This window comes from Syngnathus leptorhynchus, chromosome 22 (assembly GCF_054491065.1).
Source record: "Syngnathus leptorhynchus isolate UIUO chromosome 22, UIUO_Slep, whole genome shotgun sequence".
NCBI lineage: Eukaryota > Metazoa > Chordata > Actinopteri > Syngnathiformes > Syngnathidae > Syngnathus > Syngnathus leptorhynchus.
Genome location: NC_141216.1, coordinates 6,489,466 through 6,510,720, shown reverse-complemented (window position 1 = coordinate 6,510,720; position 21,255 = coordinate 6,489,466). Strand labels below are relative to the sequence as shown.

Here is a 21,255-nt window from a genome sequence, read left to right as displayed (position 1 = left end):
ATTTTCATTTTGTGACCTTACTGGGTATTATTATATATATTTTATATATTATTATTATATATTATTGTAATAATATATATATATTTTATTTTATTTTTCTTAATTTAGTAAAATCATATGCCATTTTAATTATTAAACGATGAACACATTGAATCTCAATTGAATTAAATATTAGTACGAATGTCGGCCCGTTTGAATTCCGTGCACTTGTGTTCTGCCGGAACCTATTTGTGGTTGGACGTGTATTCTCACCGCATCCGCTGCAATGACTTTTGAGTGGCCATGGCAATACAATTTTCCTCCTTTTTTTACGTAAGTACACATTTTAAACCCTATTTAAAAACACCAAGCTTCCCTTTCTACGTGTTGAACATTTCAAGTGTGTCGCTTTTGATTGCTAGCTTCATGTTAGTCGACTCATCAGGTAAACAAGCCTCCCCCCAAAAAAAATACGGAAGTGGACTAGTTCAAATTAGTGGCTCTTCAAAAATCTCCAGTTCTCGTTGAATCCACACATGACAGATATTTGCTGATGTTTAGTCAACGAGACTAGTGAAGCTGTGTGCCTTTGGGGGAAAAAAAAAAAGATGATGATGATCATTGTATGTCATGTCATTGTTGTTGTTTTCCTAAATTGTTGTGTGCAGGCTTCAACCCAATGTGGACACCAGACAGAAACAACTGGCAGCGTGGTGTTCGCTGGCCCTGGCCTACTACCGCCATCAAAAGCTTTACACGTTGGATGTAATGGAGGCACAAGAGAGCCCCGTCTTCAACAACCGCAAGATTCAACGTATCCTCGCAAAAGTTCAATGAATCCTCTCCAGAGTTATCAATCTAATCAAACCTCTTATTTGCTCGTATGTTGTCTTAGCCCGTCTTTGGCATTTTGATTTGTGTTAACGTTAAGGCAGCAGACTTTGATCTGATTGTAATGTGATTGACAGTAAGAACTTATATGACATGTGCTTTATACACAAAGCTGCCTTGCTTGACGAAGTTAGCGGTTAGGTATTTTTTATTTTTTTTGCCCCCCCCCCCCCTTAACAAAATGGCAGGAAAACTGTCCGTGGAAGCAATTCAAGTTGTATTTGAGGAGTTGAGGAAAAAAGGTAAAGAGTGACTTTTCTGTTTTGATTTGTGTATGTTCTTTTTAATGACACTGGGCTCTGCGTGTTTGTGCATTTGTGGTGGTCAGGCAACCTGGAATGGATGGACAAGAACAAGTCTAGGTGTTTGCTGATGTGGAGGCGGCCTGAGGAATGGGGCAAGCTCATGTATAACTGGGTGAGATTACATTGATTATTGATTAAAATCATGAAGATAACTTGATAAATGACTAAGAAATATAGAAAATAATCAACAAATAATGACCATGCTTTTGTTGCCTCAGGTGTCCAAAAGCGGAATGAGCAACACAGTCTTCACGCTTTACGAGCTCGCCAATGGCGACGACACAGAGGGCGAAGGTATGGTTTTTGTCGCCGACCTTAGCCGCACACACTCAACATCCTCGACGCGCCGTGCTCGTTTGACATTCTGCCTTTTGAACGTGTTGCGCAGAGTTCCACGGTTTAGAGGAGTGGATGCTGCTACGCTCGCTGCAGGCGCTGCAAACGGAAGGCAAAGCCGAGATCTTCAGCATGGACGATGGCAAAGGCGTCAAATTTTTTTAAGGCGGGGAGATTTTTGGACTGTGGAAGGGTCCCCTGCTCTTGTTGTCATCGCTCACCTCTGCCTCTGTGTGTTTTTAAATACCGGAAGGTTTTGAGTCATCTGGAGGTAATTTGAATCGACTCAGCCCAATTTATTCTTCATAATTATAGGGGACGGTTTTGTTGTGACACTATCCCAGGAATAATCCACAATCAACCTCTTTCCTCTTCCCTTCATATCATGTGTAAAAAATAAATAAGACTGCTTTGATAAATTGGACTTTGTAGTGCATACTTGTGTTTGGGGGGGGGAGGAACAGCCTGAGCCAAATTATTAGGCACACCTCAGTATTGTAACAGCTCTACCTGAGGGCTGTTCCTAATATTTTGCTTCCCTTATCAACACCTTTCAAGTGTTTAAAAGGGCCAATGTTATGAGAATATTTTCCAAACAAAAAGATGTACCTAATGATTTGTCCTGTGGGAAAGTTGCAGAAACTGTTCATGTCGGCACATCGGTGGGCATGTTTTGAATCTGCCTGTGGGGGGTGTTAAAGTTCTGGAGAAGTCCAGATGGTAAATGGCTCTTTCACTTGTACAGCGCTTTCCCACCCGTTAATCCCCTCAAAGCGCTTTCCACTGAATTCCTCGTTCACCTTCTGGATGACGCGGCAACTGGAGCTTCAGCATCTTTCTGAAGGACACTTGGACACGGTCATAACGGCCGGCCGAGGGGTGGGAGACGACCCAGTTACCACCACCCGATGAAGACGATAAAGCGCCTCCTTGTGGTAAGTCATCGAAAGCAGTGAGGAGGGGAGAGTACGGGACAGGGGCGGAGCTAATGGGAGAGAAGGAGAGCGCTCTTGATATATCCTGCTGCTGCTCACACATATCTGTTCATATATACACGGAACAGACCTCCTCATTGCTTTTCCAGGTGTGGACTTTTGCTGAAGACGATCTTGGACTATTTCATGAAGAGGAAGATGTATTTTGACGCAGCTTAAGGAGCAAGTGAGTAATTCTATATAAATTGTTCATCTTTTGTGCCCCCAAAAATGACATCAGCCTCCTCATTTCATTTCATTGTATTTCTAAAAGTTGTACCGTGTCAGCGCAAAGGCACCTTCAAGTCCAGAGCTGCTGGTGGCACCATGTCACACGCTCAGGTGGAGATCCCCGGTTGCGGCTTCCCGGGCTTGCAGCCGCACGGCCCGGGCGCACGCCGTAACTCATACGGCTTGCACAAGATCAGCGTGGATGTGGACTCCCCCCTCTTCAGCGGCGCCCTCTCCAAAGCCCTCTCCTGGTCGGCCGAGAACATCCTCAGCCTCCCCGAATCCCGAGCCGAGGAGGAAGAGGAGAAACCCCGTGATGACACCCCGCCCCGCAGCCCCCTTCCGCATGTCGCCGGCGAGTCGGACGGCGAGCCGGCGCGGGGTAAAGGACGTGTGGTGTCGTCTCGCCTCAACTTTGACCAACGGTGGGAAGAAGAAAAGGAGGACATGGAAACGAAAGCGGTGGCGACGTCACCTGACGGACGCTACCTCAAGTTCAACATCGAGATCGGGAGGGGGTCCTTCAAGACCGTCTACAAGGGCCTTGACACAGAGACCACGGTGGAAGTGGCCTGGTGCGAGCTTCAGGTAGGATGTCCTGTCCAATGACATCATAGCTTGGTCATTGAGTCTTTTCTTGAAATCGAATATGTTCTGACATTCATCATATCACACCGGTATCGTTCTTTGCCGACCTTGGAGCTGCTCCACGTCGAGTTTGGTAAGCTTTGTTGTCACTGACAACCGGGCCAGTTCTCTGCATGCCTTCAACACTTCAACATGCTTGTGTGTGATGTAAACAACCGAGAGCAGCAGCTGCCTCCTGCCATGCTTTGGTAGCTCAATGGAGGATTTAAAGGTTTAACGTTGATGGTGTCACTTTAGCCTGGCAGCCAAATGTCACTTTTGAGGTGCTACCCTAAGCCACCCACAAGATTTCTTCACCACTGACACACACAGTAGTCATTTTGCTGTCTAGCGCTTAGCTGGGCTGCAAACCAGGAAAACAACATTACTCTCCACTTTAACAGAAATCCACTAAACCACACAGGACAACAAATCATCGAACGTATTCGAGAGGTCATGCAGTTTTCTTAACAGGCTACATCAGTTCCCCACATGGGTTCTCGGTCCAGTTTTTTCCGAGGACCCACCCGTGGTCCTCGTGTCAATTATATAAAATTATCAGTTGTCCCAGGAATTAATTTTGCCCTGAAAAAAAAAACTTTCCTACCCCTTTTAGTTGGCGGCCATGCTTTTTAATCTACGCTAATGAGCTTAGAGGGTGGTTGATATGGTTACAGCCCACGGTGGGTTAACTTCAGCATCTCTGCCGGAAACCTCCACCTAACGTGACCCCCCTCGTGCCCGGAGTGTGTTGGCTAAACAGGACGGAGGCCTGCCGTGTTGATGTAGCAGCAGGCGGAGGTGCTTCACCTGCAAGTCACCTAGAACGACGCGGAAAGGTGGAAAAAAAAAAAAAAAAAAAGATGTCACCCCTGTCCTGGAAAATTTCTTTGTTGATCAGGAAACCTGAAGGAGGGACAAATGATAAGCGTTTACGAGATGAACGTCAGAGCTCATGTTGACACACACACACACACAAAAAAAAAAAAAGCTGAATCAACATTGACGCCACCGGACAGTCATTCACGTGGTGGCACTTTTATTAGAACTAAAAGGTAAAAGGGTCAGTCAAAGTGTCTTCAGTGTTTTCTTTGTGAATTTATATTTAAGTGCCGCATTTATAAATTTAGTTGACACACTACACGCTGAGAAACGTTGAGTGGAAAGTTGGCCCGCCGAGTGACACCGAGGCTTTGTACATGCCGCCACCAGGCAGTACTCGGACCTTTTTTACCACACGATGAATGTTTTCCATCTTCCGGGAAATATACCTGACCGCAACTGCGGTGCTGTGGTTAAAACACATGATCTCTATGTATAGAAGAGGAACAATTCATTGATCGTTACTTTCAAATCAATGAAGTCACAATCAAAAGTCAGCAACGTGAGTACTGATCATGTGCCACCATTTTTGGCGGGTGTTTTCTTTTACAGCGTTGACAGGCTGTGCGGGGGGGGGGGGAAACGTGCTCATGTACAGTGCGGTACGATCCTGCTTCCGAAAAAAACGAGCGGGTCAGTCCCGCCGTGAATCGGCCATTCCGGAGAGGCCCGTGTGTTTGTATCATCAATACGACACCTTAATGTCGGCCTTTTCTCGGACTCCTATTTGGTTCTCCATCAATCTTTCATGCGTGCCCCGTCACGTGACAGGCAGCTTTTGCATAGCGGCGCTTTGTATACCCGATCCGTGTAACTGGAGTCCAACGCCTACTAGCTTGCAAAAGCAGGGTACATTTCGTTTTGTATATGTTTATAATGTCCTTTGAAGAACGAGAGCAGGTCAGTAGGAGTGTAGGTGGTAAAAGGCTTAAGTGCAGTTTATAGACCGCACCCTTAGCTAGTCCGTGACAGCGGACATTTACCGGGTTCAGGCCCGTTAAGAATAACCAAGTAAATAGGCTAATCTCGGGCCCTCTGGGACACGGTGACGCAACACTTCCTGGGATGTAGCAGTCCACATCACTGCTTGGTTACATGACAGATTTGTTCCATTTTTGGAGATATTTGCGTTCCATTTCTGGCCCAGCTCGTTCATTTCAGCATTCGTGAGCGAGGCGGGTTTTGTTGTCCGTACGTGAAACTTTACGAGGTGCCGCGTACGTGACCTCGGTGTGTTCCCCGGAGACCAAATGTTCACCTCCCCGACCGCACGGAGCTTGGAAGCGGCACACTGGCACCTCAGTTCTCACTTGTAACTCGCATCAATGGCGACACTGTATACGTTAGTGTCGATACAAAGTGTGCGTCAGTCAGACCTGCTCGGTTCACGCCTCTTTGTCTTTGACCTTAATCCCAGATTTGTGGAGAAGGTAGGGCTGGGTGATACGGCCTTAAAATTAAATCGATTTCAAATTCAAGTGTTTGCTGCGGTTGTCACAATAGGGACGCTGACAGGGAGTGATGGGGGGGGGGGGGGGGCGTCTTAAAGCCAGCTTAACGTATCCGCCGTCCATACCGCTTATGTAACAACGCTCGTGTGGCACCGACCGGTCCCCCGAGGGGTCCCCCCTAACCCCTTAGACCCCCTCTGCTCAATCAACACTACTCTCTCCCGCTAACATGCAGCTGCAAGAGATGATGGAAAAGCTGAGACACATTTAGTCATGGCAATACGCCTGTGGGATGTTTACTACGCGTTCCTCTGCATTATGCAACACACAGTTATTATATTCTCAATTATTCCAATTGAATGCGATTGGGAAATATCTAGCTTCAAGTGTGAGTGCCCAAAAGCCTTTTTTTTTTTGTTGTTGGACATTTATTTTCACATTCATACCGTATTTTCCGGACTATAAGGCGGACTAAAACCCCAAGATTTTCTCAAAAGCCGACAGTGCACCCTATAGTCCGGTGGCGCCATGTATATGGACCAAATTTCTAAATTTAAATTGGCCCGAAGCATTGTGTCATGAAATCAATCATATGTGGCCCGCTGAAGACTATGAATCATGAAGCAAAAAGACTATTGATCATTATTTTGTAATTATAAAGTAATTTGTTGCATCTGAAGTTGAAATAAAAAAGATAAAATGGAGAATGATTCATCAATGGTGCGCCTTATAGTCCGGTGCGCCTTATATAAGGACAAAGTTTTAAAATGGGCCATTCATTGAAGGTGCGCCTTATAGTCCGTGAAATACGGTAGTTGTTTTCTAGTGTGTGTGTTTGTGTTGTGCGCCCGAATGTGTCATGGAAAAGTTGGACAGTAGCCTTGCAGGGCCAACTCCGTCCAGACCATTCCTTCTTTGGCTTAAGCTTCATGCACTATAACTCTGTCTGCCAATAAATGTCTTGCCAGACATTAGACCGCTCCCACCTCAATACAAGCGCACTTATTGCCATGTCACAAGTTGTTGCTTCCTCAAGATGGCTTTTTTTCCCCTCCATTGTTTCATTTTTGTGGCTTTCAATGGAGAAGAGGAATGTTGTGCTATATTCATGGTCCGTAGTGGAAAGTCCCCCTGGCAGGACTTTTCCAACAAATCCAATTTGTGTACTCTCATGCGTATGAAGCCAAGCTTCAGTTAAAAAAAAAAAATCTTGCTGTACATGTCGGCAACAATTTGCTGACTGTAAGCTGATTTTTATCTCCGCCTCGGTGCCCCCAGCTCCAGGAGGCCCTCCAGATATTTGAGAGAAACTCTGACAGGTAGCGAGGTAGGAGCGATGGGGTGCCGGGTTTCCTCGACTTGATTGTAAGCGCAAACACACACGAGGAGGAGATGTTTTTTTTTTTTTTCTCTCTCTCTCTCTCTCTCTCTCTCTTCCTAGAATTCATCCTGAATGCGGGATTCATGGCGGGCAAAGTCTCCTGAGATGTTTCCGCTAAGTTCCTAAATTGCTCCATTCAGGGAACACGGAGGAAGGACAAGAAATGTCTTTGTCCGCCTGGCGTCATTGCAGTGTTGAAGTGCATGTATGGATTGATGGTGGGGGGGGGGGGGGGGCTTCAAACTTGTAACCCCCCCCCCAACCTTTTTGGAAAATTGCTGCGATTATGCAATCGAGGGTGGATGAGCTTTTGGTTTCCACTGCTGTTGCTAATTACTTTAGTTAACAGCCATTTATCAAACCACTGTTTGTATGAGTTATGTAATCATGTGTTCCCCCCCCTCGATTCTCCCCGAGGATGTTGTTGACGTCGTGGTTAATGGCTAGCATATGTTAAGTGTAGTTTGTTTTTATTTTGGTCCATATTTCAAATGAGAATCTTTTCACAGACTCTTAAGCTAACCAAGGCGGAGCGTCAGCGTTTCAGTGAAGAGGTGGAGATGCTGAAGGGCCTCCAGCATCCCAACATCGTGCGCTTCCACGACTCGTGGAAGTCGACGGTGAAGGGCCACAAGTGTATCATCCTGGTGACGGAGCTCATGACATCCGGCACGCTCAAGACGTGAGTTACAAGCCTGGGATAAGAAACCGTTCAAGTATCTGTATTTGATTTTATTTTTATTTAAATGATAAATATATGTTTAATCATTTCAATGAAATGATATTTATTGAGTTTTATTATTTATTTATTTGATTTAATTTCCTTGTATTTTTTTCATTTTTTTATATAGTTATCTGAAATGAGATTTATTGAGTTTTATTATTTATTTATTTGATTTAATTTCCTTGTATTTTTTTCATTTTTTTATATAGTTATCTGAAATGAGATTTATTGAGTTTTATTATTTATTTATTTGATTTCCTTTTATTTGATTTTTTTTACATAGTTATCTGAAAAGGTTCAAGGAGATGAAACTGAAGCTGCTCCAGCGCTGGAGCAGTCAAATCCTGAAGGGGCTCCATTTCCTGCACACGCGCACGCCGCCCATCATCCACCGAGACCTCAAGTGCGACAACATCTTCATCACCGGGCCCACCGGCTCGGTCAAAATCGGCGACCTCGGCCTCGCTACGCTCAAAAGCGCCTCCTTTGCCAAAAGTGTCATCGGTGAGCTCTCGGGACAAAAAGTCCTGTTTCTGTTCTTGTTTTAACATCGCTGATTAATTTGTTGACAGGAACGCCTGAGTTCATGGCTCCCGAGATGTACGAAGAGAAATACGACGAGGCGGTTGACGTCTACGCTTTCGGGATGTGCATCCTGGAAATGGCCACGTCCGAGTATCCTTACTCCGAGTGTCAAAACGCCGCGCAGATTTACCGCAAAGTCACCAGCGTAAGTAGCCGAGTCCAATTCATGTGTCTGAACTCAAATTCAAACACGCCAAGAGTCCAAACGTCTGCACGTAGGCGCCGACGGCACGACGGGCGGGAATGTGTTTTGGAAAATCGTGCTCTGCTTGCAGAGAGACGTCTGTTTGTGCTCGCTTACGTCACATATGCAAAGTTAGAAAGTATCCAGAAGACCACGTGTGAATTCAGCCGTCGACAATTTCCCGCCTGTTTAATTACTCACCACGGGGAGTCCGCAGAAGCACCAAAAAAAAAAAAAAGATTCCCTCGAATCACATCGCGCATCAGTGCGACGTCAGATAACGACACCGTTGCCGTGTTTTGACTTCACCTCGTGAATCTTTTTGACCTGGCTTCCACCTCCTCCTTTTTCCCTCCGCCGCTTATCTGCACTTCAGCAGGCTGCGCTAATCTCACCGCATTCTCGTGATAACGCTCAGAGGAGGGAAAAAAAATAAAATAAAAATCCTTGTGCTTGTGGCTTTGAGGTTCGCCACGCGAGTTTTTTTTTTTTTATGTACTCGGATGAAAGCGGCAGTGACGAACTAGCACTTTTTGTGTGGGCCAAATCTCTCCTCGCTTTTAACCTTTTTATAATTCCGAATAAAAATCACAAATAATATGTGTACGCAGGGCATAAAACCCGACAGCTTCTACAATGTGAAAGTACCCGAGCTCAAAGAAATCATCGAAGGCTGCATTCACATGAACAACGACGAAAGGTACGCCCGACATCACGCGTTATCTCCTCTCGAGTCGTAAGCAAACCAAACGACGCCCTTAGGTACACCATCCAGGACTTGCTGGAGCACCCCTTCTTCCAAGAGACCCACGGCGTGCACGTGGAGCTCGCCGAGGAGGACGACACGCTCAAATCGGGCCTGAAGCTTTGGCTGCGTATGGACACCAAGAAGCTCCACGGAAAATATAAGGACAACAACGCCATTGAGTTTCTTTTTGAGCTGTACAAGGATGTCCCAGAGGAGGTGGCGCAGGAGATGGTGAGGAGCACCGAATGGAACATATAACATGGAAATCACCATTGATCTGTTTTTTTTGTTGAGTTGTTGTGACAGTTACGCTAATGCGAAGCCCGACGGGCACGAAGAGAACACTCGGTGTGGCTCAAGGGCACGGCTTTTTTTTTTTTTTTGAAATGTGAGTCGGAAGGAGGCCTTTATTTATACCGTGTCCGTAGAGGTGACTTTTAATGAAAAAGTCATTGCTTTTCATCGAGATGAAATTTGGAATCAGATGTCCCGTTCCGTGTTCGGTGTTATGCCCTGACCGCGTGTGTGCGTGTTTCTGCGTACGTGTGCTCGCTATGCAGGTGGTGCTGGGTTTTGTGTGCGAGGCCGACTTCAAGCTGGTGGCCAAGGCCATCCGGGACCGGGTGATGGCCATCAAGCGTCAGCGGGAGAAGCTGAGGAGGCGAGCCGAGGAGCGGAGGCCACGTTCGTCCTCCCCGCAAGTCGGCGATGCGGCGGCCCCCGATTCCCCCGCGCCTCCCGCCACTTCGCCTTCCCCCCTCCTGTCCCCCATCACCAGCTCGGCGGACTCCGCCGTCAGCTCCGGCTGCCCCGCAGAGGAACCCGAGCAGCACTTTCACATCCGCCACAACAGCCTCTCTTCCGCTAATTGTGCGTCCGCTTTACGTAATCATCATACACAATCGGCAACTTGTGACCGAGACGTGACGAATGAAATGTTTAAAAAAAGAAAAATGCATGCAAATATTCTGTCCGAATGAGAAATTTAAGCTCGGGGGTCATCAAGTGTGTCATGTGTGCATCACACGCTAACGTTCTTTTGTTGGGACAGCTGACTGTGAGACGGACGGCGACCTAAGTTCTTCGGGCCTCCAAGACCCCCTGGAGGCCACGCCTCCTGTCTCCTACGCCAACTCCCCGACCACAAACGGCCTCCCCATCCCGGCCCTTCGCTTCCCTTCGGTGAGCGGGCCGTCAATCATTTTGTTTTGTACGCACGAAAAGCCAAAGTCATTCTCCACCACGTGTTTTGACAGAGCATCGCCGTATCCAACAACACGGAAGCCATCAAGCCAGGATCTCCGAGCGGCTTCAACTCTCCCGGGGACAGGTATGATGCAACTCTTCCTCCATTTTGTCTTCCAAAATCCACACACAATTACGTTTTTTTTTTTCCTCAGCTACGCTTCCGACGTAACTTCCAGTCTAAGCGACGGTTACGAGGGCGTATCGGAGAAGAGCGAGAAAACAATCGCCAGGCGAACCGCTGCCAAGCTTTTCAGGAGGCGGGTACGCTCCAGGCTACGCATCACCGGGGTATGACGACATCACATTTTGGGTGTACTTTTAGCATCACCGCTAAATCACACCTCAACTCCTTCCCAGCTGTCCGACAAAGTGGACCGAGTGGTGGAGTGTCAGTTGCAGACGCACAACGACAAGATGGTGACGTTTAAGTTCGACCTGGATGGAGACAACCCGGATGACATCGCCGCCGTCATGGTGGGTCACAACCACCACCACGATACATTTTTAACACAAAAAAAAAGAAAATCAGGCTTCTATTACACCACGGGATAATTCAATCTCACATCCCGATTGATTTGTTCTCTTTAAAATTGGCGGCTGTTAATGGCATCTTGGCACGGCAGCTGGAGGTGGAATGAAAGCACGCTGAGAGCTACTCGCTTTGAAACGCAACAGCAGTTCACTCGCGCTTGGGAGATGTTTTTTTTTTTCCCCCCCAGGAAGGAGTAATAAGCGAGAAGTAGGAGGAGGATGCACAAATAGAACGTCCTGTCCACTTCACGGTCACAGTGCATTTTACTCACACGCTGCTCTCGACGATCCATTTATGTGCACTATAAATACAAATGAAGTACTTTTACAAGAAGGAGCTGGACATAAACACATTAGTGCAACTAAAATGGTATCGAAACAAAGTTTGATTGGCAAATTGCCAAAACAAATAACCTTTTCTTGCGATTGTATTTTCTCGATTATTTTTTTTTTTTTTTGTTCATTCGAATTGTATTTGCTGTTTTTGCCGCAGGTGCACAATGAGTTCATCCTGCCGTCGGAAAAGGAAGGTTTCATCTACCGAATGGGTGACATCATCAAGCGGGCGGAAGCCCTCATGACCAAAGAACAGCCAGTGCACCCGAGTGGGCAGCGCCCGCCGCAGCCAGCCTTCCACAGCACAGCCAACCTGCTGTCTTCCTCCCAGGTCAGCCAAAGCGGTGACGGTAAACGTGACTTTGGGTCACATCAGAATCTCGGATGAGGTTTCTCAGGTATCTGTCCTGTGGTATTCTGAGTCTTAGTAAAGTTCTAAAAGGGAGTTGGACAAACTCCTGAGGTTTCAAGATGGAAATAGTCACAGACTATAAAGCGTTCTTGTGTGATTGTGCAGCTAATTTATTCCCGGATCTTTTTTTTTGCAGCCGGATTTGCACAGTCAGAGTCTCCCACGTACTCACTTCTCTTCCTCCCTGCCGGGTAAATCCGTTTTTCACGTTTTCAGTACATGTCGTCGGTTCTTGACGCTCACGTGTTTGTCAGACTTTGCTGCGGCTAACCCGTGCACGGTGGAACGCGGCTCCAACGGCGACGTCTTCAACCCGGACCTGACGTCAGGCGGACGACCGCTTGTCCGCTCGCAGTCGTTCCACAACGCGCCGGGTAAATCTCTCAATTCGGGAGCAATTGGGGGAATTTTCCAAAGCGCTCGTCTATGTGTGAGGTCTTACTTCCAACTCCAAAATGAGATCCGGAAGGACACATGGGACACATTTGCACGTTCCCCTGGAGTCACGATGGTGACGGGGTTGCAATTACACACAGAACAAAACCTCGTCGTTGACTGGCCGACCGATTTATGCCGCACACGAACGAAGACCAGAGAGGAAAGACTGTCCGTGTGGATTGATTGCACATGTTTGTCTTCCAGGGTCTCCTCTCGCGTACCACCACACGGCCTCCCTCCTGCCCCATTACCACGTGCCCTACATGGGCAACTTTCCGTTCCCGTGCCCCGGCAGGCCGGCTTCCGCCAAACCGGGGCCGTTAGCGGGCGGCGGCCTCCATCCTCCCCTCACCCGCGTGTGCAGCAGCCCCACGTTTCCGTCTGTCCCATCCCCTGTACCGCCGGGCTCCCCGAATCTCCTCAATGACAGCGAGAGCCCACCCGCTCCCCAGCATCCCGCCATGTGGCCCCCGCACAGCCAGCCATTGTTCTCGCTGGCCAACGTCATCTCCATGGCAATGAGCATGGCGCAGTCGTTCATCCCTCCCGCTCAGCAGGGGATGCCCTCCTATGGGGGCTTTCACCCCCAGACGGCGTACCCGTACCCCCCACACTACCAGATCCCCACGCTGGAGGTGCCGTACCCAACAAACCTCTACTCAAACTCGGGGAACACGCCACCCATGGACGGATTCCCTCGAGGTTGGCAGGACACATCCCCCACTACCCCGCCGCAGATGTCACCGCAGCAGGCCGGACCCCCCACTTCCCCCGACCCCATACAGAAAGATCTCGGAACCTTCTCAGCCCGGGTCCTATCTCAAGTGCACAGTTCGACCTCATCGTCAGATCTGTCACCCTCGCCGATGGACAGTCCGGAGAGCACGGTGAGTGTCCATTATCTGCTTTAACATCAACAACCAACACGTGAATAATATTTTTTTTCTCCCGTCTAGTTATCATCCATCAGCACTCTATCCGGACTGAACGGCGGATGCCCGACGACCCCGCAAGTGTCCCAATTGAGCCCCTCAGGTAATAAATGATTCCAATTTGGCTGTAAAATGACACGCTTGTTTGCAGGGCAAACAAACGTGCTTGTTTATGCACACACGGCGGCCATTTTTACCATGTTTCCCCTCTAAATACTCGCCTTTCCTTCTCCTCCTCCTCCTGACACCATTGCCTATTGCCCCCAGGAGTTATTGCGTAATCTCTGGTGTGGTAGCTAATATTCCGTCTTGTGTGGGAGTAGGTGCCATGTCGGCCCCTACCCACCGGCGCTGACCAATGGGCGCGCAGACGTGCTCATTTACAAGCCCCCCCCCCCCCCCTCCCACACTTGTCTGTGTTTCGAGACTCTAAACAGAGTCCTTCTGTTTGCATGCGTCCAACCTCAACCCTCACCGTGGTTTATTGCTACAAGGACGTCTCGTGGACAGGATATTACGAGTGACGAGAACCACAGTATACAAATGTTTCCAAATAGATGCTAACATCGTTAGCATAGAGCTAAAGGACTTTGCAGCTCATAATAGAAGATGAAGAAAATGTCTACTGAAAAGTTACATAAGGCTCATAAACCGAGACAGTGTTTGTTATCTTGGGAAATGATCTGACGATTGATTAGTCCAACTGTCCGAAGGTGATTGATCGGTCCCTTGTGATTAAACACTTGATTGATTCGATTAAAAAAAAAAAAAAAAAACAATGATTAGCAATGGAAAATTACAATCACGCCCACATGTTCCAATTCGTGGACTGTGAGAGAAACAATACACCAGTAAAGAAGCCAATAATGAAGATGTTTTCTTTTTCCGTGGCAGGAGGTCCAGACGCTACGGTGACGGTTGGGCGTTTCCAGGTGTCGCCCAGCGCCGACGTGCCGGTCGTCGTCTCGCTGCCGCAAGGAGACGCGAGCAGTACCGAGGAAGGGCACGGTGAATCGGAAACTCAGAGGAAGGAGGAAGAGGAGGTGGTAGAGGAGCGGCCGAGGACGAGGAGACGCGGGCAGAGGCGGGCTCACAGCCTCAGCCTAACGGGCACATCGGCTGACAGCGGGCTGTCGGTTACGGCGCCCGAAGCCGACGGTCGGTTGTGGGACGGCGCGGTCGGCAGCCCGCAATACGGAAACGCGCTCCACCACCTGTGGAGCATGACCTACAGCCACGGCGCGTCCTACATGAGCAGCGACGACTCGGATAGCAACGACGACGATGAAGACATACTGGATGAGCTCCAGGAGCTTCGAGAAAAGTAAGTCCGGCCAAGTGGGGGCAGAGACCCGAAACAAAAACGTGGCCTTTTAAATTCTGTTGATTCAATGATCCAGCGCCACTATTTGAACTTAAAGTCACGTTTCTATGGTTACAGACATCTGTCTGAGGTTCAACAACTCCAAGCGGCTCAGAAGCGGGAGATCGAGGATCTGTACGAGAAGATGGGAAAGGTCCCGCCGCCGGGCATCGTTTCTCCCGCCGCCATGTTGTCCAGCCGCCAGCGTCGCTTGTCCAAGGGTACGGGGGGGCTTCCACCGTCACGTCGGAACAGCCTTCAGACTTCCAGCCCATCCAAGGTGACGGTTGCTATGATACGCTTCACAAGGTCGTTGTCGATTTGGATGCTAAATTTATTATTTCTTTTTTTTTTTTTTTTCAATTCCAACTTTTGACTTTTCAGGTATCATCAGGAGAAATTCTCTGGGAGGAAGCAGCAGCAGCTCCCAGGACAAACCCAGCAAAGGCGTCACCTTCTCCTCCGACATCAACAGAATGGTGAGAATCCACGTCCTCTTTACATTTTCTTGTCTTACCATCTCACTTTTGTTCCTTTCCCCAGTGAGAAACTATCGGCGAGCAAACTATCGAACATTCCGGACTACCTCATCTGACATAAAAAACATTCAGACGACGACGTCTCTAATCCGACGGAATGTGAAGGAATTTCATTTATTTGTTACATGTTGGGAATAATAATGTCGCACCTGCTCGGTGAAGAATATTTCATTTCCTTTCACATGGGCGTCCAGTTGCGTTGTACAGTCCACCATGTTTCCTTTTTTCATTTGTTTTGACGCCAGCCATCTTGTGACAGGCAGTGAGGTCAAACCGTAAAATGGCTGAAGACAAATTGTTCAAACGTGGAGACCTCCGCCAAAGAGCGAATAATTGCAATTTTAGATGCACATCTTCATATCATGCGAGTTGGAAAGATCAACAAAAGTGCATTTTCTTTGCATATAGTCCAGAAAGAAAATAATGGAGGTGTGGGTGAGGTGAACCTTCCAAATTCAATGCATTAAAATGAAGTGGGTTATGTTAAAAAAAATTAATTGGCTCATTCCTCCGAGTGCAACTAGACCGTAACAAAGCTTATCTTAGAAAATACAAATATTACAATAGAAGTATCACATTGGAATAAATTAAATATTTTATTAGTGCTATCAAATATGCTTGCAAATCAATTACAAATGAAGGGAAAAGTGCAGATTTTTTTGGGGGTGTGTGCTTTTAATCTACTCGCTCCTTGGCAGAGGTTATTGAGCCAGTACAAGATGAATATAGAAATTATTTCTAATATTTAATAATACTGGCTTTTCTTGATTGTACACGTGTATATACTGTACATGGTAGAGTGCATTTATAGAGACTGTTTACACAATGACTGTCATGCACAAAAACAACAAATATATATATATATAGACATTTTACTTTATTGGAATAGATCAATCAAGCACCACATGCACTTTAGCATTTTCAGTTAACACACCTTGTCGGTCAAACTGTGTCCATTTATGAATATAATAAAACAAGGGAGAATGGCCGAGCTGTCAATGTGCCTTAGCAAATAGTCACACTGGATATTGAAAAAAAAAAAAAATATGTTCAAAGATTTGTACAGTAAACTGTACATTTCAGCTGCTGCCATCTGTGCCTTTTTCCTGCCCTTATGCTTTACGGTCTTATTTTGTATTTCTATGATGTTTTATTGGATGTTCACTCTAGTGGATTTCCCAGCTCAATAAATACAAATTTAAAAAAATTATTTAAGTGTGTTTTTACCATACATCTGCCGTACATCACTTTATTGACATAAATACAGTTCCTTACAACCATTTTGTATTGTTTTAAGTGTTGTGCATTGTCTGCTACAGAAGGTCACTTCAAATCTTGCACAAAATGGTTGCAAAAACATTCAGCAACGCCAATGATAGGAGTCCAGTGCTATCTCTGAGATGGACAAAGAAAAGCTGGTTGAGGTCTCAACGAAGAATCTGGACTTTGGATCCCTCAGTTGGCACCAGTTTTTGGCGTCTGGGCACGCTTGGCCTCCTCGTCCAATTCGTCCATGATGCGCTCTTGGGAGACAGAGTAGAACGTGTAGCCGTCTGTATGTGGATGAAAGTAGTTAAGGGGAAAAAAGACAACATAAAATAGTATAACTGTAGATGGAAAAAAATAATACTGGAAATTATATTTAGATCCAAACAAAAAGATTACAGAGAATAACTGAATACACAAGAACTGCATATAACATTAGTTTTGTTTATATAATAAAAAAATAGACAACGCATTTTGTATAATACTTTTTTTAACATGATTAATTTAAAAATAAATTAATTGTACTGAATTACCGCATTCCCCAAATTACTTTGCTGTTGTTTTTTTTATTTCAGATGTCAGGACATCAAATATGCCTAATCATACATGTATGATCGTTTTTAAAATTGACATGAAAAAATATATCCGATCTAAACACGAATTAGTGCAGTAGTGAGTTCACCTTGCGCTCTCGTTAGCATTTAGCATTAGCAAAAGGATACAGATGCCCAGCACTAGCGCCCCAATGGCGACCCCAGTCACCACGTTCCGCGTGCGCAACGTTTGCGTCTTCTTCTTCCACTGCTCCAGCTCCACCTGTCTGATGAAGTGCAACTGGTCCCGGGACAGTTCCTCCTTAGCCGGGTCTATCCTGGTTGCAAACGGGGAGTCAGATGGCTTCGGGGGCTTGTCTGCCATGTTTGTCCAGCTAGTTAGCTAACCTGTTTGTTTCGCAAGTTGCTCCTGCAGAGTTGCAAAGCATCGACCCGGTGCACGACTATGCAGATAAACGCTAGAGATCCGCTCCATGCTGTTGTCAGATCGAATCAGTGTAACGCAGCTATTAAACATGTCCGGCGCGAAACATTCACCGGAATGTACAACTAGAAAACTGTCCCCCGACCCCGGTTTTACTCACGGCTTGAGTTCCGAGGGCACAAACTCCAAAGTAATAGCGCCATCTTGTGAAAATACGAGAGAAGACAATAGACTCGACTAATTGAAACTTGACAACATTTAATTGAATTTCAACATTTTAAATTCCAAGTGACCGACCAAATAACATCGAAGGAGGAAGATATGGCGAGTCCTGAAAGTTTAAGGTTTCGACAAACCTCTGTCGAAATGCTGAATGATTTTTTCATCCATCTCAACGAGAGAAACAAAGATAACCTCCGCAGTTTGACCTCCTTCAGCGGAGCTTTCAAGGATAAAAGACTATTTGGTAAGTAATAACATTAGACGGCAAACGTTCAAATGACCATTATTGACAGTCATACGTTTGACAGTTAATTTTGAACAGCATCTAATTTGTTGTGACGCTGTTCGTTATTTTTTTTTTTCAAGCCCAAATTAGCCAAAAACTTAAAATGGCTGCCCTTCGGTTGTCGAGTAAATTCGAAAACCTCAAGTCCTTAACTACCTCCTGACCCCAAGTGGGCACCTTGACGTCAATTTCAGTAGACACCAGGGGGTGGTGCTGAATAAATTGTCATCCTAATTGGAAGACTGGAAATGGATGGTTTATTCTGCGCTATTCTTATTCCTCATACGTAATATCAAAATGTGTTTAATAGAATATGCATCCATCCAATCCATTTTCTGAACTCTTTCATCCTCACGAGGGTTGAGGCCTTGCCTATCGCCTATCCCAGCAGTCTTTGAACATCCAGAACTGGTTGCTAGCCATTCGCAGGACACACATAGAAAAACAACCATCCACACTCACAATCAAACTTATGGACAAATTCATTGGCCTACCATACATGTTTTGGTTTTTTTATATGGGAGCAAACCGCAGCAGCCGGAGGAAACCCACTCAGACACAGGAAGATCATGCAAACTCCACACAGGAGCCGGAATCTAACCCTCTGAACTGTCACGGTCCTCAAATTAGACTTGTGGCCTTTTGCACTATTTGTTGTTGTGCATTCCTGCACCGTATGTTGAATTAACGCCGTGCTAATAAGGCACTCCTGAACAGAAGCGGAACAATCGATAACACTCTAGGAGTTAATGGCTGATGTTTCATTCCATCAGCTGCCTCCGCATGTACCGTAGACTGTATAATATTTCATTGTTGTTGTATAGCAGCTCCCCCTTTGCTGACACGCATGTTTCCGCAGAATACATTCTGCTGATATGTGAGGAGCTTCGACTGGACTTCCCCCTCGCTTATCACGCCGTCGTATTACTTCGGAGGTAAGAAGCGGCAGCCGATTTTTGCTGTGCCATTCAGATTAAATAGATGGGGAAAAATACTCATAAGATGTACTTAGGTAGAAATACTGATACTTCTGATTTGTTTCCCACAACTGGGTTTGTTTGGACATCTCAGGTTCATGGTCAAACACGTCACACATTTGCTGACACGCGGAGGTGCGAGCGAGGCCGAAGCGAGTGCCCGCGAGGATGCCGTGTTCGAGCAGATCCGGGATAACTTCGCCTTGATGGTGTTGTCCTGCGTGCAGCTGGCCAGCAAGTTGTCACTGCAAAGCCAGGTAAGACAAAGTGACTTACAAGCCCAATAACGCATCCTGAACTTGTCTTATTTACCAGATCGTCGAAATCAACAAGGTTGTACGTTTTCTGCGCTCAGTGGGCTTCAACTTTACCAAAGAGGACGTTCTGAAATCAGAGCTGATGGTCCTAAACGGTCTGCAATTCCAACTGGACCCTCCCAACCCTCTCACCTACGTGGAAGTACTTCTGGAGGTGCTCGGTATGGCTGGGCCGCCTTTGAATAAATTCTTGAGATTTAAAGTCATGAAAAGAAATCGCCAGAATGATTAAAAACTGAAAAACACATTTTTCCATCCCACATCCGTAGGCCACAACGAATCAAGCGCCCCCGTGGAGCGCTTGCACCACATCTGCTGCCACGTGCTCCAGTTCGTCATCTTGCAGCACGAGGCGCTTTACGACGCTCTGCTGGCCGTCACCGCGCAGAGCCCTCGTCCTACTGTGGAGCAGAGGTGCAACAGCTTCTTGAACATTCCACAGATCGCCCAGAATATCCTTCTGCATTGGTTTTTGTAAAGGTTACTAAGCTATATAGCGCCCTGTGAACACCAGAGAGAAGTTTATGCCGGTGACAGAAGACTGCATGCTCCTGGGCGTGGGCGTCATCGCCGCCGGCGCCTTCATCCTCCACGTCAGAGACTGGCAGCGGGTGAGAATCTTGAAACTGGAGCGCTGCCGTTGGTGCTCATTATTTGTATTTTTTGGCACTGCAGGTTGTGCAAGAACTGAGCCACATCACGGGAATCTCCACCACCAGCATCTGGAGCTTTGCTCGAGTCACGCTCGCGCTCCTCACGGGAACCCCAAATGATGTTTAATGCTCTCTTCTGCTCACGTCATTGATAAGAATAAATCGCTCACATCAGAAGCGACAACAGTATTTGGTTTGTTACTTTTGCTTCATTGGTAAGTATTTGAAATCCATTCGGCACAACAGTGGGGCTCCATAGGCGGACGTTAAGAGCAGTGTCCCAATACTTTTGCCTGCCGTTTCTTAGAGAAGGGAACATCCTCTGAAATAAACGTTCCGCACTCTCCCTAGTGACTCGAAGGCCCCCAGGTGGTCTTTCCGCTGTGGCGAATCATTGAAGTGGCAGCCCACTCTCGCTGCCGGTCACGCTGGAGGTTAGTCTGGAGACAACACGGCGAGCCTTGAGCTCCGTTCGTTCCACCGTGGCGCCTGACTCGGCGGCCGCAGGTGCTGTGGAGCGTGAATCAATCAACTCTTTCGCTCTACCTCCGCCATTTGACTACATTATCGCTAAGCAATAAAAACACACTTTTGTGAGAAGTTGACAGCCAAATATGATTGGATTGATAGCCGCTAAGCACCCTCGCCGCGCATTTTTCTCCACATGACATCGTCCGCATGGTGATAAAAGCCCTGGCCTGACACCAACGTTTGACTGCGGCGAACATTTCGCATTTTATTACAGACGCAAACATCCACAGGGAGTCACCTTTTGACAAGGACTTGAAAAGCGAGCGAGCAATCTCGCCCCTAGCGACTGTTGCTATGCGTGCTGATGCTCCACGTTTAAATAGGTTACAGTTCCTGTACATATACGCTATGTGCTTTTTTTTTTTTTGATGTGGCCTTAAATAGCCTCATATATTAAGTTCAGTCTTATTTATTTCCATAATTCACAACAGAAAAGACGGGTCGTGTCGAGTTGCGCGGTAACCACGGCCACCTGTGACCACCTCCATCGTGAGCAACGCGGTTTCCAGGGGCCTCCGTCGGGTATTTCTCATTAGGGAGAGAAAGCCTTTTCAAGAACAAATATGTCCCGTACGGAGTTTTGACAAACACGGTGTTAAGGCTTCAGACTAAAGGTTATATTTAGCCACATGTTGACCTGGTTGATGGATGTTGTATACTCGCAAATACAGCGTGTCCCAAAAGCCACCACTTCTTTTTTTTTTTTTCCCAGTTTCTTTTCAGGTCTCCATGTAAGGCCATCAGAATTTGACAGTTTAGGCTTTGCAAATTTTGAAAGCAGAGCATTCCCTTCCCCGTGGCTCTGCGTTTAACACTGGAGCAGTGTTCCTTTTTTTTTTTGCCCTCAACTCGGCGCCAGTTTCAGAAGCTTTATGACCGTCACATTGCTTCGACTCGCAATATTCATAAATAAATGGTAGAAAAAAAT

At 46.8% G+C, this 21,255-nt stretch overlaps 4 protein-coding genes across 9 annotated transcripts; 3 read left to right on the top strand and 1 right to left on the bottom strand.

Moving 5' to 3' along the window:
* Positions 1-212: 212 nt before the first annotated feature.
* On the top strand, positions 213-1,930 carry vps25 (vacuolar protein sorting 25 homolog). Its single transcript, XM_085903926.1, has 6 exons — positions 213-312; positions 648-793; positions 1,059-1,112; positions 1,199-1,287; positions 1,394-1,469; positions 1,564-1,930. The coding sequence occupies exons 1-6, from the start codon at positions 266-268 to the stop codon at positions 1,674-1,676; spliced, it is 525 nt and encodes a 174-aa protein (XP_085760052.1). The 5' UTR covers positions 213-265; the 3' UTR covers positions 1,677-1,930.
* Positions 1,931-2,270: 340 nt separating this feature from the next.
* On the top strand, positions 2,271-16,307 carry wnk4a (WNK lysine deficient protein kinase 4a). Of its 5 annotated transcripts, none has more exons than XM_085904645.1 (21): positions 2,271-2,446; positions 2,596-2,672; positions 2,774-3,304; positions 7,567-7,739; positions 8,065-8,285; positions 8,354-8,511; positions 9,162-9,250; positions 9,313-9,529; positions 9,859-10,168; positions 10,350-10,480; positions 10,555-10,628; positions 10,699-10,834; positions 10,904-11,020; positions 11,571-11,744; positions 11,962-12,199; positions 12,468-13,150; positions 13,220-13,298; positions 14,090-14,519; positions 14,637-14,838; positions 14,943-15,037; positions 15,102-16,307. In XM_085904645.1, the coding sequence occupies exons 3-21, from the start codon at positions 2,813-2,815 to the stop codon at positions 15,151-15,153; spliced, it is 4,071 nt and encodes a 1,356-aa protein (XP_085760771.1). In that variant the 5' UTR covers positions 2,271-2,446; positions 2,596-2,672; positions 2,774-2,812; the 3' UTR covers positions 15,154-16,307. The 5 variants fall into 5 exon arrangements, with proteins under 5 accessions (XP_085760771.1, XP_085760770.1, XP_085760772.1 ...); XM_085904644.1 differs by having other exon boundaries at positions 2,760-3,304; XM_085904646.1 differs by lacking the exon at positions 2,271-2,446 and having other exon boundaries at positions 2,566-2,672; positions 2,760-3,304; positions 11,962-12,016; positions 12,080-12,199.
* coa3a (cytochrome C oxidase assembly factor 3a) lies at positions 15,956-17,452 on the bottom strand. 2 transcript variants are annotated; one of them, XM_085904655.1, is made up of 3 exons: positions 17,305-17,452; positions 17,086-17,234; positions 15,956-16,650 (listed from the first exon to the last, which is right to left on the bottom strand). In XM_085904655.1, the coding sequence occupies exons 1-3, from the start codon at positions 17,343-17,345 to the stop codon at positions 16,553-16,555; spliced, it is 288 nt and encodes a 95-aa protein (XP_085760781.1). In that variant the 5' UTR covers positions 17,346-17,452; the 3' UTR covers positions 15,956-16,552. The 2 variants fall into 2 exon arrangements, with proteins under 2 accessions (XP_085760781.1, XP_085760780.1); XM_085904654.1 differs by having other exon boundaries at positions 17,086-17,386.
* cntd1 (cyclin N-terminal domain containing 1) lies at positions 17,435-19,962 on the top strand. The gene is made up of 7 exons (XM_085904649.1): positions 17,435-17,807; positions 18,709-18,784; positions 18,921-19,083; positions 19,142-19,304; positions 19,413-19,557; positions 19,658-19,754; positions 19,819-19,962. Exons 1-7 carry the CDS (start codon positions 17,663-17,665, stop codon positions 19,921-19,923), a joined length of 894 nt encoding a protein of 297 aa, XP_085760775.1. The 5' UTR covers positions 17,435-17,662; the 3' UTR covers positions 19,924-19,962.
* Positions 19,963-21,255: the final 1,293 nt, after the last annotated feature.

Excerpts from the sequence above, each read along its gene's own strand:
- coa3a (XM_085904654.1), bottom strand. The coding sequence starts at position 17,281 with ATGGCAGACAAGCCCCCGAAGCCATCTGACTCCCCGTTTGCAACCAGG. Across the intron at positions 16,651-17,085 it reads GGCGCTAGTGCTGGGCATCT|ACGGCTACACGTTCTACTCT; the intron begins GTATCCTTTTGC and ends ATCCACATACAG.
- cntd1 (XM_085904649.1), top strand. The coding sequence starts at position 17,663 with ATGGCGAGTCCTGAAAGTTTAAGGTTTCGACAAACCTCTGTCGAAATG. Across the intron at positions 18,785-18,920 it reads GCCGTCGTATTACTTCGGAG|GTTCATGGTCAAACACGTCA; the intron begins GTAAGAAGCGGC and ends TGGACATCTCAG. Across the intron at positions 19,755-19,818 it reads ACGTCAGAGACTGGCAGCGG|GTTGTGCAAGAACTGAGCCA; the intron begins GTGAGAATCTTG and ends TTGGCACTGCAG.
- wnk4a (XM_085904645.1), top strand. The coding sequence starts at position 2,813 with ATGTCACACGCTCAGGTGGAGATCCCCGGTTGCGGCTTCCCGGGCTTG. Across the intron at positions 7,740-8,064 it reads ACATCCGGCACGCTCAAGAC|TTATCTGAAAAGGTTCAAGG; the intron begins GTGAGTTACAAG and ends TTTTTTACATAG. Across the intron at positions 14,520-14,636 it reads CTCCAGGAGCTTCGAGAAAA|ACATCTGTCTGAGGTTCAAC; the intron begins GTAAGTCCGGCC and ends CTATGGTTACAG.
- vps25 (XM_085903926.1), top strand. The coding sequence starts at position 266 with ATGACTTTTGAGTGGCCATGGCAATACAATTTTCCTCCTTTTTTTAC. Across the intron at positions 794-1,058 it reads CAACAACCGCAAGATTCAAC|GAAAACTGTCCGTGGAAGCA; the intron begins GTATCCTCGCAA and ends ACAAAATGGCAG. Across the intron at positions 1,288-1,393 it reads GCAAGCTCATGTATAACTGG|GTGTCCAAAAGCGGAATGAG; the intron begins GTGAGATTACAT and ends TTGTTGCCTCAG.